Here is a 13,756-nt window from a genome sequence, read left to right on the forward strand (position 1 = left end):
AGGACATTATTTGTGTAACAGAACTGTGTTTGTTTACAACATTTAACAGCAACAATAATAATAATAATATAACATTGTCATTTATGTTGTGGAGGTCATTTTTCTGCAATGACCACTTTTACTTTTAGATGGATAATACGTCTGTTTTTTCACACAAGTGAGATTTTGAATGCGGGACATTTACTTGTAATAGAATATTTAAACCTGTATGCATCGTTACTTTTTCTTAAAAAAGGCATTATTCTGCTCAATATCAGGTATATATATGTATTATTTAGTCCTAGCCAATAGGAGCGTGAGTGTTCCGTAGTGATGTCACTGTGTTCAAGAAGGAGGAGCATACAAAAGTCCCTGCTTCCATCCCGGCAGTAAGAAATAAGAGTTGTAATTTTTAGGAAATTGAAACAAAATGGTGCTGCATTTAGAATACTGTAAAGCTTGCATGTGGTTTGGTGTTTTGTTCCCACCACCTGCAGCCTCACTGTGACCTCCACATATTGTGTGTCACACTGTGTGTTACGTAACCGGATATATCATGTCTCACTTACTGTTACAGCCTGGAGTACATCTTGGTGTTTCCAGTGCGTTGATGTGTGTGTTATCTCCATATAAATGTATTTGTTGCTTTAGTTTCTCACCCCAACACACATCATTTTGGAGATTTGGAACATTTACTTTCACCGTATACTATGTTTTTAGTGAATAGAACTTGAACGCATCATAATGTAACTCAATGCTTACTCACTGTATGTAATGTTTACATTTTATTTTACACTATTGTATTTGGATTTGTATTGTATCTAATTTTACTCCATAGGACTAGGATTTCATATATATTTGTTGTATTTTAAGTTATTTTACTCCATTTTATTGTATTTCATGTAAGTGTACTATTTGATTTGTTTTTATTTTATTGTACTCGATTTTTATTTGTTATTGTATTTTATTTGTTTTTACTATACTCAATTGTATTTGTATTTCATATTCCATCGTGTAACTTATTGTCACAGCCTGGACCACCTCTGGGTGTTTTCAGTGCATTAATGTGTTTGTTGTCTGCAGGTTTTAACACAGACTGTGTGTACCCTCTGTTTGTCCTTTGTTTATTACACAGGATGCCTCGGTGTGTTAAAGGCCAACAGACACACAGATAAAAGAGGCAATGATGCACACATACACAGACACATCATTCGGGTCTTACTGGGTCTGAACGGGTGGTAAACCGGACTGGAGGTCCGTCTCTTCCAGGTGAGCAATGACCGACTCAAGCTCACATCGTACGCCGAGTTTCTGACGCGCAGCTCGGATACAAGCAGCAGTCTGCTCGGCCTCTCCATCTGTGGTTCTGCTCCTGGTCCTTCAGCCGGCTGAGGAGGCAGCAGCAGCCCGGGAACGGTTACCTCTGTCTGGGCATGTTCTCTCTGCGTGTCCGGAGAGGCTCCAACGCCGAAAACGAGGATCACAGCGCCGCGGTGATACAATGTAGCGGACCTCTGTGCTCGGGATGTTTTTTTATGACAGATAGCGGTTTCTTACCGGAAAGGGGAGGAGCCTGCTGTTGCGTTCATGTACGGCCGATAAATAGATGTATTTTTCCCCATGTTTCAGCACTTTCTTTAATAATACTTTTTTAATTTGTATTAAATACTTGCATCCCCACATCAAAATCAGCCTGAACTGTTTATAGGAAAACGATCTGCTTCACATTGTTTGTAATAGCTTTTAACCACACTGGTGAAAAGTATATGAAAATAAACTGATATAAAAAAAACAATTAAAGTATTTTGTTCAGGTAAATCCCATTGTGATTTGAGCTGAAGATCCCCAGAAAAAAGGTCCCTCCTTGTTAAGAATATTCTTCTTTTTTTTACCATTTGAGTCTAACAATAACAACTTCAGAGACTTCTGGGAAGCGTTATCCTGAAAAATACCTGGTATTTTATTGATTGATAAATATTTTGTATTTAACAACTGTTGTCAAATGAATGTAGTTTAGTAGAACGAACATATTTAGCCTCAGAAACGTACAAAGTAGCATCAAATGTAAATATTCAAGTACAAGTGCCTTCATTATCATTCTTTTTATTTATTTGTTTGCTTGAATAAGTACATGTAAAAAACAACATGGGTTTCATCAGTAACAAATTACATGTACTCAAGTAGCCTACTGTACTTAAGTACAATAACACATATCATATATATTATTCTGAAATGGACGAATCTGCTCACTGACTACTTTTACTTTTTGTACTTTAAATATTTTTTGATGATAACATTTTTGTACCATTACTTGAGTAGGATTTCCATTGCAGGACTTGTACTTGTATATGTCTTGATATGCACCCACTGTTACCTGGTCAGATTAAAATACTGCATGAAACATATTCAGTTTAATACATTTATAATTTAGTTTGTACGTTTTCGTTACTGTACTTGAGTTATAATTACAAAATATCCAACCTGTTGTTACATTTATTTCCCAAAAATCTTATACCAAGTCTCATTAAACGTGTGCAACACAAAATGTATGCTTTTCAGAAAAATAAATAAGTAATATCCATAGATAAAGGTACGATTAAAGGAGGGACTAGAATCACATTTGAGGGTTTCTTGACGTAATCCAACAACATTTTCAATACAAAAAAGTATTTTCCTCCCCTCTTTCCTATTGGTTGTCTGTATTTATGTAAATATCCTTTTAATTCCTACATTTCATGCAACACTTGAAAGCATCAGAACTTTGTAGCGTCTGTCGTCATACGTCATCACGTCCTCTGACGGATCCTGAAGGAAGACGCTCTGCTGGAAATAGATTTTGTTCAATAGTTCAATTACACACAGTTAAAAGTAAATTCATGTTTTACAGCAATAGAGGATAATGTTATATATAAAAGTAATACACTCAATGCTGACTGTTTACTAGTAAAGTTTCATGGTACATATATGCCTATTTTCTTTAATCTGATTTACATATCCAATGTAGGACCTTCACTACTAGTTTAACTCATGTTTTTTTGTAGTGGGTATGAATTCAAAACTCCAAATGACCCACATACTACCTCCAAATCTGAAAATAATAATGAATAGGTGAAATATCTAGGTACATTTACTGCAGCAAAACCTCTTGTGTGAAGGATATTTTATTATAAGTGACATAATTAGATTGTAAAACTGAATGATGAACGTCAAATCGGCATTTTACTGATGTGGCTGCTCAACATGGAGAGACAGTTTTACTTATTTGATATACAGTTGGTTGATTTCATCTTGAAGCTTGATCCTATTTCAAAATAATTTCCATATCCAATGCAAAAATGTAATTACAAAAGGGCTAATTTAAAATCCATACTAAAAACAAACTTCTTACTGCACTTTTTCAAGGATGTTTCCAGGATTAGAAAAATAAATTCAAGGTTTTCCAAGAGATGTGTTGCTTTATTTTCACAGCAGGGGGCGATAATGCTCTCTGTGTGTTGAGTTTCTCTGAGAACATATATATATAGAAATTGTATTCATTTGGATAAACCCCTTGAGATGCACCATCTCGTTTCCAAGGGGGTCCCGACAACAGCAACAACGTACAGACATCCATAAACAAAAAGACAACATTCAAAACATGACACACAAGACAAACCACATACAGTCTGTTAAGTGAAATTCAAGCCATGCACACAATCATTACAATTTGAGACAGTAAAATCAGTTTCATCAATATCAGTTATAACAAGTACAGACCAGTTGAAAGTGAGATGATAATGCATGTTTAAATAAACCCAATGAAGCAAGAGATCTAATGGCAGCAGGTAAAGTATTCAGTTGGGGCTTTAAACATAAACGCTCTTCTGCCAATCCATTTTTTTGCAGAGGGGACAGAGAAATAAATCTGATCAGAATGTCTAACTTGATGATTTGGTGAGTAAGGTACGAAATACTGCTTTGAATAAGGGGGATGGTTAAGATAAACGCATTTAAATATCAGCTGAAGCTAATGCGTGTCTTCTTACATTTAAAGAAGGCCATTTCAGTTGGTTATACATTGTGCAGTGATGTGTACGAAAAGGACAACCAAGAACACATCTGCATAGTCTGTTGAAGGCTATGTTGAGTGGAGCAGGATCTGATTTATGTGCATTTTGGTAGACAACATCACAACAGTCCATAATCGGAAGAATAAGCTGAGAAGCAATTCTCTTTCGGACACTGAGCGTAAAACAATTGCGAGAGTGGTGTAAAACACTGATTCCGCAATTGACTTTTTGTATTACATGCTTTATATGTAATTTAAATGAAAGTTCAGAGTCTAGCCATACACCAAGATATTCCTGTTTCACCTTCAGTCATTTTTCTTTGATCTAATGAGTTTGAATTGATCCAATAAGATTTCAAATGGTCGTTAACTTAACACTCAAACGTTTTAACCTCCACAGGGAGACCATTTAAATGCACAAAAACCTAAATAACACACTACAGTGAGGGAAAAGCCAAAACGCCTCTTTAATATTCAATCATAACATTACATTACATGTCACTTGTTAGACGCTTTTATCCAAAGCGACTTACATACTCAATACTGTGGAGAATTCCCACAGGAGTGATTTGGGGTGAACGACATGCTGACTGCAGTGGGTTTGAACCTGCTCCCCTGATCTCAACACCAACACACTAGTCCACTGCGCCACACGCCTCCCTACTCCGCCTAAGATGCAGTGGAAGTATAAAGTAGCATTACATGGTAGTAAAGTAAATAACAGGTACTACATTTGAACTCAAGCACTTAAATATTCGTTTGCCTCATTCCACGACTGACACATACTTTCAAATGCAAGTAAAAGTACAACACTAGGAACTAAATGTTATGAATAGGGAGGCGTGTGGCGTAGTGGATTGTGTAATGTTACATTATTAATGTAATAATGCAGCGTCGATACTGTCAGTGTTTTACTATTCAGCTGTTTGTCGTGAGCTTTCAGAAGATCTCCTCCAGTTCATCCATAGTTTGACCCTGTGACCTCCATGTTCCAGGTCACAGCAGCCGTCCTCTCTTCCCTCGAGAGGTGGAGGGCGGAGATGGATGAATCCGACAGGAAGCTCCTCTCCGGCCCGTGATGGATGCCGCTGCCACCGACACTCAGCGAGGGAACAAGGCGGCTCGGTGGCAAAGAGGAAGAGGAGGGAGGTCAGGGTTATTCTTAGAAAAATAGATGATGAGCCCTTTGCTCTGCACTCTCTCTGTGACGCATGGTGACAGCTGAGTGCAATCAGGTGATCGAACAATGGACGTCTGGCGAGCTGGCAAAGCACCTGTCCCTGCAATGTTGCCAGAATATATCTTTACACTTGATATAAGACATAATAACTTTTATAACAATAACAGAAGCAGAGTAGTAGCATTAATAGGGCCTTGTGACCTAAGATTTTCATCGTCATAACTACGCTAACGTATGACCAGTAAAATCCTTGAACCTTAGGGCAGAGCAGAGGACCTATTGTTATTACAGTAATTTCCATCCATCCATCCATCTTCTCCCGCTTATCCGTGGTCGGGTCGCGGGGGTAGCAGTTCCAGCAGAGAGCCCCAAACTTTCTTTTCCCTGGCGACATCAACAAGCTCTGACAGTAATTTATTTTGTATTATTATAATTTACAAGTAATGATTAGTATTTGTGAGGGCCTTATCTTGCTGAAATGATGGAGATTATTTGCAAACTTGAACCAACAAACAAACAAATTGATATTTTAGGAGTCTCATTATCAATGCAGGCAAAACAGCTCTATAGCGCCCTCTACAAGGTTGCTAACATACAGCCCCTCGTTGTGCTTTCATCCACAAGTCTGAAATTTGGTAGGCATGTCTGGCATGGTGAGACGCCCAGAAAAGTCTCTTGGAGGCGTATCGTAAATCAAACAGGAAGTCGGCCAGTTTTAAATGTATGTGCCATTTTTGACCATTTTTTGGTGCCATCTTTCAACAAACGCCTCCTACAGTTTGTGTCTGATTTGGTCAGGGTGTTTTATTGCATTTGTCATGAGAATTATTACAGCGTTCAATGGCTTGTTAACAAAGCTCTTATGATATGTTTGATGATGTTCTAGGATGTGTTTATTTTACATGAAGTCATTTAGGAATGGGTTGTTTTTTTCAGTTTACAATTGTTTTAGATGAACCGATTTTCTTTGAACATTATTATAATCTGCAGGGGAAAACTGCTGATTTACTTTGGGGTTAGACAAATAACAAATGCTCATTAAATGTGATTCAGTATTTAACCCTTATGTTGTGTTTGTTTCAAGTTAAAATGATATAATAACTATGCTCTAGTACAGCATCCGAACAAGGCTTCATGTAGCTCCAATAGAGCTATATAAACACTACAAAACTGATTTTGTGATTGTGATCTTGACTGACATACATACTTTTACTGATGGACAGTTTTGAATGCAGGACTTCTACTTGTACTATAGTATCTTTCACAGTGTTGTATTAGTTATTTTACTTCAATGAATACTCTGAATATTTCCTCCACTCCCTCTTGGCGACGGGCCAGTGAGAGGTGGAGCAACACTGATAGGAGAGCTTCAACTGCACTGACTAAACAGGTAAAGCAGAGCTGCAGTCGTGACAAGTCTCTCAGTAAAGAAACACTCGACTGAATCCAGCAGCTTTCTCTCCACAACACAGAAGAATCTCTGCCAAACACTGGTGAGTGCACTACAGACACACAATCACTAACTAAATATTTGAACAAGGTTTAGTTTAATCAGAATCTGAGGCTGGTAAGTCTGTTCAGACATATAGTGAATATTTGGCCATATACATTTGTCTTTTAAGATAAAAACGTTTACATTTAGACTTGAGTACAAAGCAGGTTTAAAACCAAACCCAGTGACTGAACTCTGGCTAGTGAAGTTTAAACAGGGTAACGTCACAGCTAGCATTAGCTTAGGCTAACTTCTAGCCCTGTATCCTGTATGAACTCAAAGCCTCAGCTCTGCTCAGACAGGAAGTATGTTTAACAACCCTAAAAGCAGCTAAATGCTACGGCTATAAAAGTGACTGGAAGCAGGCAGTGAGAGGCAGCCTCAATACATTATGTAAATACATTCCAACCCTTTGCAAAAATAATCTAAAGTAACATTTGCGATCTCCTTGATTCTCCGTATCCGCCCCAGTCTCCAGCAGAGCTAAATGAAACGTTTTCAGACTTTAACACGCTACACTGCAGACCATAGAGGTTTCTCAATTCTTAAATGTCCCCTCCTCGACTCCCCTCCTCGAGACTTAGGCCCATTCCCAAACCGCCCCCCTACACCCTACCCCTCCATTCACACGGAGGGTACGCCATATTGAGGGCTGTTCCAAACCAACGAGTGTGGAGGGGGAGTGAGCTATCAAGCCCTCAAACAGCGAGTCTGGAGCGGTGCTGACTTGAGACCATGGATGTATAATAAGAACTGGATACAGCGTGGGAGGCGGGGCCTCATTCATTCCTATGAGAGTTGCTCATTAGCGCATGATGATAAAATGGCCCAACTTTTGAGAGAGCGAAACGTCACAGATTACCCGGCATGCCTGAGAAGTACCCGTATGTGCGCTCATAGCGCATGTGCAACTTTAACCAAAATGCTCGTTCACATCAAGCACGTCAATTTGCGTACACGTAACAGCACCGCACATTCATGACAGCATGGTAATGATTTGTTATTATGATGGATTTGATATTAACGAGGCGGCAGTTAGCAGCTAGCGGCTAGCTAGTAATTATGCTAATGTTCACATCAATCGTTATGTACTTATATTACGCTGTAACGGCCCGTCCACACAGCGGCATGCGTTGACGCTTGCCAGCGGGCGTGTCTGACACTCGACCAACAACCAATCACATGAATCTCCCGCCCCTGACACACAAGCAGCGGTTTGATTGGCTAGAGCTTGTACTGGCATATGATTCGATTGGCTGACGCTTCTGCCGAGGCGTCAAAAGTTGAACATTGCTCAACTTTTGCAGCGAGCCACGCCGGCAACGCTCCGCGTCGCTTCCCACGATGCAGTTCGGCTAAAAGTGACGTCACCCCATTCAAAGTGAATGGGCAGAAGCGTTGGAAGCTTCAACACGGGCCGTAACAGGATCTAGTGATATCCAAGCAACAGAGCTTCATTTAGCATGAAAGAATGATTGCACTGTATATATATATATATATATATATATATATATATATATATATATACTAGGGATGCACGATATTGGGTTTTTGAAACCGATACCGATAACTTCCTGCTTCTCAAGACCGATACCGATACCGATAATAAAAAAAGATTTACGCCACTAATTATTTTAACGCGATAAACGCATGTGTATTTTTTTTCCTCGGCCGCCCCGTAGTTTAAGAGCGCATCGAGTTTAAAATACCATCTACAAGCTGATGCTGACAGCCCCGCTCCTGCCGCCCGTTTGTGGCAGACCCCACTTCCACGCTCACCGGCAGGCACCGACTGGCCATCGGGAGGACCGGGAGGGTGTGTGTATGTGTGGCCCGAGCGAGCGAGAGAGAGACCTTACGTGCATTGTTGTTGTTAGCATCTGGTTCTAGCTAGCTGCGCTAACGGATATAAGGAGCTGTTTAAATGAAAACAGAGGAGCGATATTTCGCCACAACTGCGCCGAGCACTTGACTTTATGCAGGAAGCCAGACAGCGGGACATTGTAGGAGAATTCAGCACACTCAGCACGGATAGTGTGCAACATGATTGCAGCATCCAGGCAGCTCCGGTTCGAGCATATGCCTTGAGTTGCACATAGCTCCAACGTGCGCACTCACGCACGCACACACACACACACACACACACACACACACACACACACACAGAATAATGCACTTGAACGCATCAAAGCTTTGTGATTGGCCGGTGTGACCCCATGTGTCGGGGCGTGGTTGGTGGGCAGTGAGCAGTGCACTAGTTCACTGAAGTTGTCCGTGTCAACGGGAGTGACAGTCTTGACGCACAAGACCACAATTATGGCAGAAGCAAAAAAGCCCAAAATATATAATTTTCACTCTGAGTGGGAGGATGATTATTTTTGTATCTATTCCAATTCAAAGTCCATCTGTCTCGTCTGCAATGCGAGCGTGGCTTTATCGAAGAAGGGTAATTTAGGAGCGGCATTTAAAAACAGTGCACAAACGCTACGAGACGGAATTCCCTCCTAATTCTGCCCTACGCTCCCAAAAGGGGAGGGGCCTGAGAGGACAGCTAAATGCACAGCAGTCCATTTTCACCAGGCCCAACAACAAGAGCAAGGCTGCTCCAGAGCATCTTATCGTGTCACGTTCTTGCGAAACACATGAAGTCTTTCAAAGACGGCGAAGTTGTGAAAGAAGCATTCCTGGAGGTTGCCGACGCGCTTTTGGGGGACAGTAAACAACAACAGTAGCATTTCAACAGGTTTTTGATATAATAAAAACTCAAGTTAGATACCGTTATTAATCAGCTGTACGTTTTAGTTTGAACTTATTCATTATAATTATTGTACAAAATGGTATAAGAATGCAAACATTAAGATCTGTTCTGTTTAAATTGATTATAGTCTATTATCAATTCAGGTTAAGAAGCTAGTGTTGCTTGCATCCGATTTTAAAGGCATTTATTTTTATACTCGACTAAAATGCAACACAAAAAGTTTTGATTCTATTAATTTTGTCTCTTTTATTGCACGCTGGCAGCAGATTCCTGAGTAGCTTCAGATCTGAGTTGTCTTATTAGTAAGCCTAATTTATACTTTTGTAGCAATACTATTTTTATATAATGGCAAAGAAAGGGTTCAGCGTCTTTTCTTTTTTCCCTGTGTCATATGTGGCAGCACTGTTCAATGCTTCTTGAAAACATTACCCACTGTAGTGACGTGTGAATAAACTCCAACTCTGTATCAACAACACTGTTGTGTAACTTCAGTTAAATACTTGTGTGTAGATTAGAAAGAGGTAAGATAAAGGATCTGCAGTATTTTATGAAGTATTCATCGTACAGAGGTCAATTTTATACAAGTAGAAGTGTGTATTTACCTGGCTGTCAGTAATGATCTCTATTTGGACTGGTAGATCTCGGCAGACTGGCAACTTTAAAAGTAGCTCTCGGTTCAAAAAAGGTTGGGCACCCCTGGTCTATGGTATCTACCTGACCGGACTCCACGTGTGTCCGTCAGGAAACAAGCTGTTAACAAGTAGTTCCAACAAACATCCACTGATAAACTGCGATGTTACATGCTGGTTACATCGCATCGTGACAAACGGCTCGTTGGCTCCAACAAAAGAGACGCACACCAAACTGAGCAATGATAAACTGAAATTGATTAAAGTTAGTTACAAATTAAAGTACAATGATGTATGGAGGATGGAATTAGTGATAACTATGAAGATACATGTACATCAATACCTCAGACTTCAGTATTTACTAGCAGGGTAGGAAGTACTCTGATCATTTATTAAAGTAAAATACCACAATGTGGACATTTACAATAAGAAAAAGAAAATCTTTTTTTAAAAAGTAAAATATATTATAAAATTGGATTATAATTAGTGATGGATCAACGTGTAGAACATGTTATTGTACTGCTTGGTAAATTACCCTGAGGTTTATTAAATCATAATTTAGTTGATTATTTTATTTTTGTAATATCTGCAAAGAAACAAACTAACTATCAACAATGAATGTATTGGATTGAAAGTATAATTAGGTCCAGCTGTAGTTTTGGTGTAGAGGTATAAATACAAAATATAAAAGAAAACTCAAGAACAGTACCTGAATACATGCACCTTTTTACTCTCCCTCTGTCATGGTCCTGTTTTGTGTGTTTTCTTTCAATAAATATGCTGAATTAATGTGTGTAAGTTAATCATTGTTAATGTATTAATAATTACATTTAAGCTCAACAATATAATATCATATTGTTTTCATTTATTATTGTTGTGAAAAAGATCTCTATGTTATCACTTATTTTCTTGGCTTGGTGATTTGCAATAAATAACACTGAACTGCACATCGGGTTCTTCTTCACTCAGTTTCTATTTGTACGGAATTCAGGACTATTCATAGTTAGATTATTTTTAAACAAATATATAAACTATAACTTTATTTAATGTTTTTTACAACATTTGTGTCCCCAGAGAGACATGTCTGCTGCCAGCTGTCTGCTGACTGAAGATCAGTTTCTGTGCTCCATCTGTCTGGATGTGTTCACTGATCCAGTCAGCACACCATGTGGACACAACTTCTGTAAAGCCTGCATCTCTGAACACTGGGACAGAAATGTCCCGAGTCAGTGTCCTAACTGTAAAGAGGTGTTCAACATAAAGCCTGAGCTGCGGGTCAACACTTTCATCTCTGAGATGGCTGCTCAGTTCAGACAGTCAGCTCAACAGAAAGCCAGCAGCAGCAGCTCAGAGCAACAAGTTGTCAAACCAGGAGAAGTTCCCTGTGACGTCTGCACTGGAACCAGACTGAAGGCCCTGAAGTCCTGCCTGGTGTGTCTGGAGTCCTACTGTGAGACTCACCTGGAGCCTCACCTGACAAGAGCAGGCCTGAAGAAACATCAGCTGATCGACCCTGTGGAGAACCTGGAAAGCAGGATGTGTGTGAAGCACGATAAACTGCTGGAGCTGTTCTGTAAGACCGACCAGGTGTGTGTCTGCATGCTCTGCACTGTTTCAGACCACAAGACACATGATGTTGTTCCTCTGAAAGAAGGATATGAAGGAAAGAAGGCTGAGCTGGGGAAGACAGAGGCTGAAATTCAGCAGATGATCCAGAAGAGACGACTGAAGATCCAGGAGATGAATCTCTCAGTGGAGCTCAGTAAGGAAGGAGCAGACAGAGAGATAGCAGATGGTGTTCAGGTCTTCACCGCTCTGAAGGAGTCTGTTGAGAGAAGCCAGGCCGAGCTCATCGACACCATCAAAGAGAAGCAGAGAGAGACAGAGGAACAGGCTGAAGGCTTCATCAAAGAGCTGGAACAGGAAATCTCTGAGCTGAAGAAGAGAAGCTCTGAGGTGGAGCAGCTCTCACGCTCTGAAGACCAGCTCCACCTCCTCCAAAGCTTCACGTCCCTGAGCGCTGCTCCACCCACCAAGGACTGGACAGAAGTCAGGGTCCGTCCACCTTCATATGAGGGGACTGTGAGGAGAGCTGTGACTCAGCTGGAGGAGACGCTCAGTAAACGGATGAAGAAGCTGCTTGAGGTGGAGCTGAAGAGGGTCCAGCAGTCTGAGGTGGAGGTGACTCTTGATCCTGATACAGCACATCCCAACCTCACCCTGTCTGCTGATGGAAAACAAGTTAAATTTGGTGATGTGATGAAGAATCTCCCAAACAATCCAGAGAGATTTGATACTTGTCCTCGTGTCTTAGCAAAGCAGAGTTTCTCTTCAGGAAGATTTTATTACGAGGTTCAGGTTAAAGGGAAGACTGGGTGGGTTCTAGGAGTGGCCAGAGAGTCGATCAACAGGAAGGTAAATATCACAATGACTCCTCAGAAAGGTTACTGGATAATATGGCTGATTACAAATGAGTACACAGCTTTTGCTGGTCCTCCAGTCCGTCTCTCTCTGAAGTCTCAGCCTCAGAAGGTGGGGGTGTTTGTGGATTATGAGGAGGGTCTGGTCTCCTTTTATGATGTTGATGCTGCAGCTCTGATCTACTCCTTCACTGGCTGCTGCTTCAAAGAGAAACTCTACCCTCATTTCGGTCCAGGTCTCAATGATGGTGGTAACAACTCTGCCCCGCTGATCATCTCTCCTGTCAATCACACCAAGTAGAACAACCATTTGATGTTTTGTTTTCTTTCTTTGATGCTATTTACTACAATTACAGGCAGATTTTTCAAAATGTATATCATGTAAGGTCTCATTTATTCTAATAACTGCATAACCTGCACCAAAGAACACGAAACAATTGCATGTCCATTAATGTCTTGAGCCAAGGAAATTAGTTTTTATTGTATACATACATACAGAGCCCGATCTGCTTAAAAAAACACTTTTCGTATAATACCTCTCACTGCCTGAACAATAGACACAGGCCATCACTGCAAGTCTAACCATAGGGTGTTAAATAATAACTCCAATTAAAATGTCAAGAGCCACTAATTTGGTGATAGCTAACTAGAAGGCCAACCTGTCGTGTTAGACACTACCACACTGTATTAGGCATTCATAATCAATCTTATTCTCAATGCCACTGGTACATGTAGTGCAAAAGGTGCACCCATACAACATTTTTTTTACAACTAAGGCCTTTAGAAAAGAGAAAGTGTAGGAGCCAAAATGCTTTGTTAGCCTGTGTTTATTGTTATCATTATTGTTTACACAGCACGCATTTTTTTTTGACCACTTCCAGTAATTCTCCAGGGTGTGGTTTATGGTATCTTTCATTTTTTGTAAAGCACTTTGAATTGCCTTGTGTTGAACAGTGCTATATAAATAGTCTTGCCTTGCCTATTCAGGTAACCTCTTGTATGTCGGGGTTGGTGGAAAGACAATGGGTTAGTTTTTCCTCCAAACATTTTTGTTGACCGTATAGTCCATCTTTAGTTATGGTTTGTTTTATTTCATCATTAAACAAAGAGCTGAACTGCGACTTCATTTATTGGGAGTTTAATTGCCACAAAAAGGACATTTAAATAAACATTTTAAATGCATCACTTTTACTTGTAATTGAGTATTTTCAGTGGTGGTATGAATAAAACTGAGTGTTTCTCAAATACAA

The 13,756-nt window shown here is 40.0% G+C and overlaps 1 protein-coding gene across 1 annotated transcript; it reads left to right on the forward strand.

Moving 5' to 3' along the window:
* The first annotated feature begins 6,609 nt into the window (after window positions 1-6,609).
* On the forward strand, window positions 6,610-13,756 carry LOC117448360 (E3 ubiquitin-protein ligase TRIM21-like). Its single transcript, XM_034085643.2, has 2 exons — window positions 6,610-6,700; window positions 11,161-13,756. The coding sequence occupies exon 2, from the start codon at window positions 11,167-11,169 to the stop codon at window positions 12,805-12,807; it is 1,641 nt and encodes a 546-aa protein (XP_033941534.1). The 5' UTR covers window positions 6,610-6,700; window positions 11,161-11,166; the 3' UTR covers window positions 12,808-13,756.

Source organism: Pseudochaenichthys georgianus, chromosome 6 (genome assembly GCF_902827115.2).
Source record: "Pseudochaenichthys georgianus chromosome 6, fPseGeo1.2, whole genome shotgun sequence".
Lineage (NCBI taxonomy): Eukaryota > Metazoa > Chordata > Actinopteri > Perciformes > Channichthyidae > Pseudochaenichthys > Pseudochaenichthys georgianus.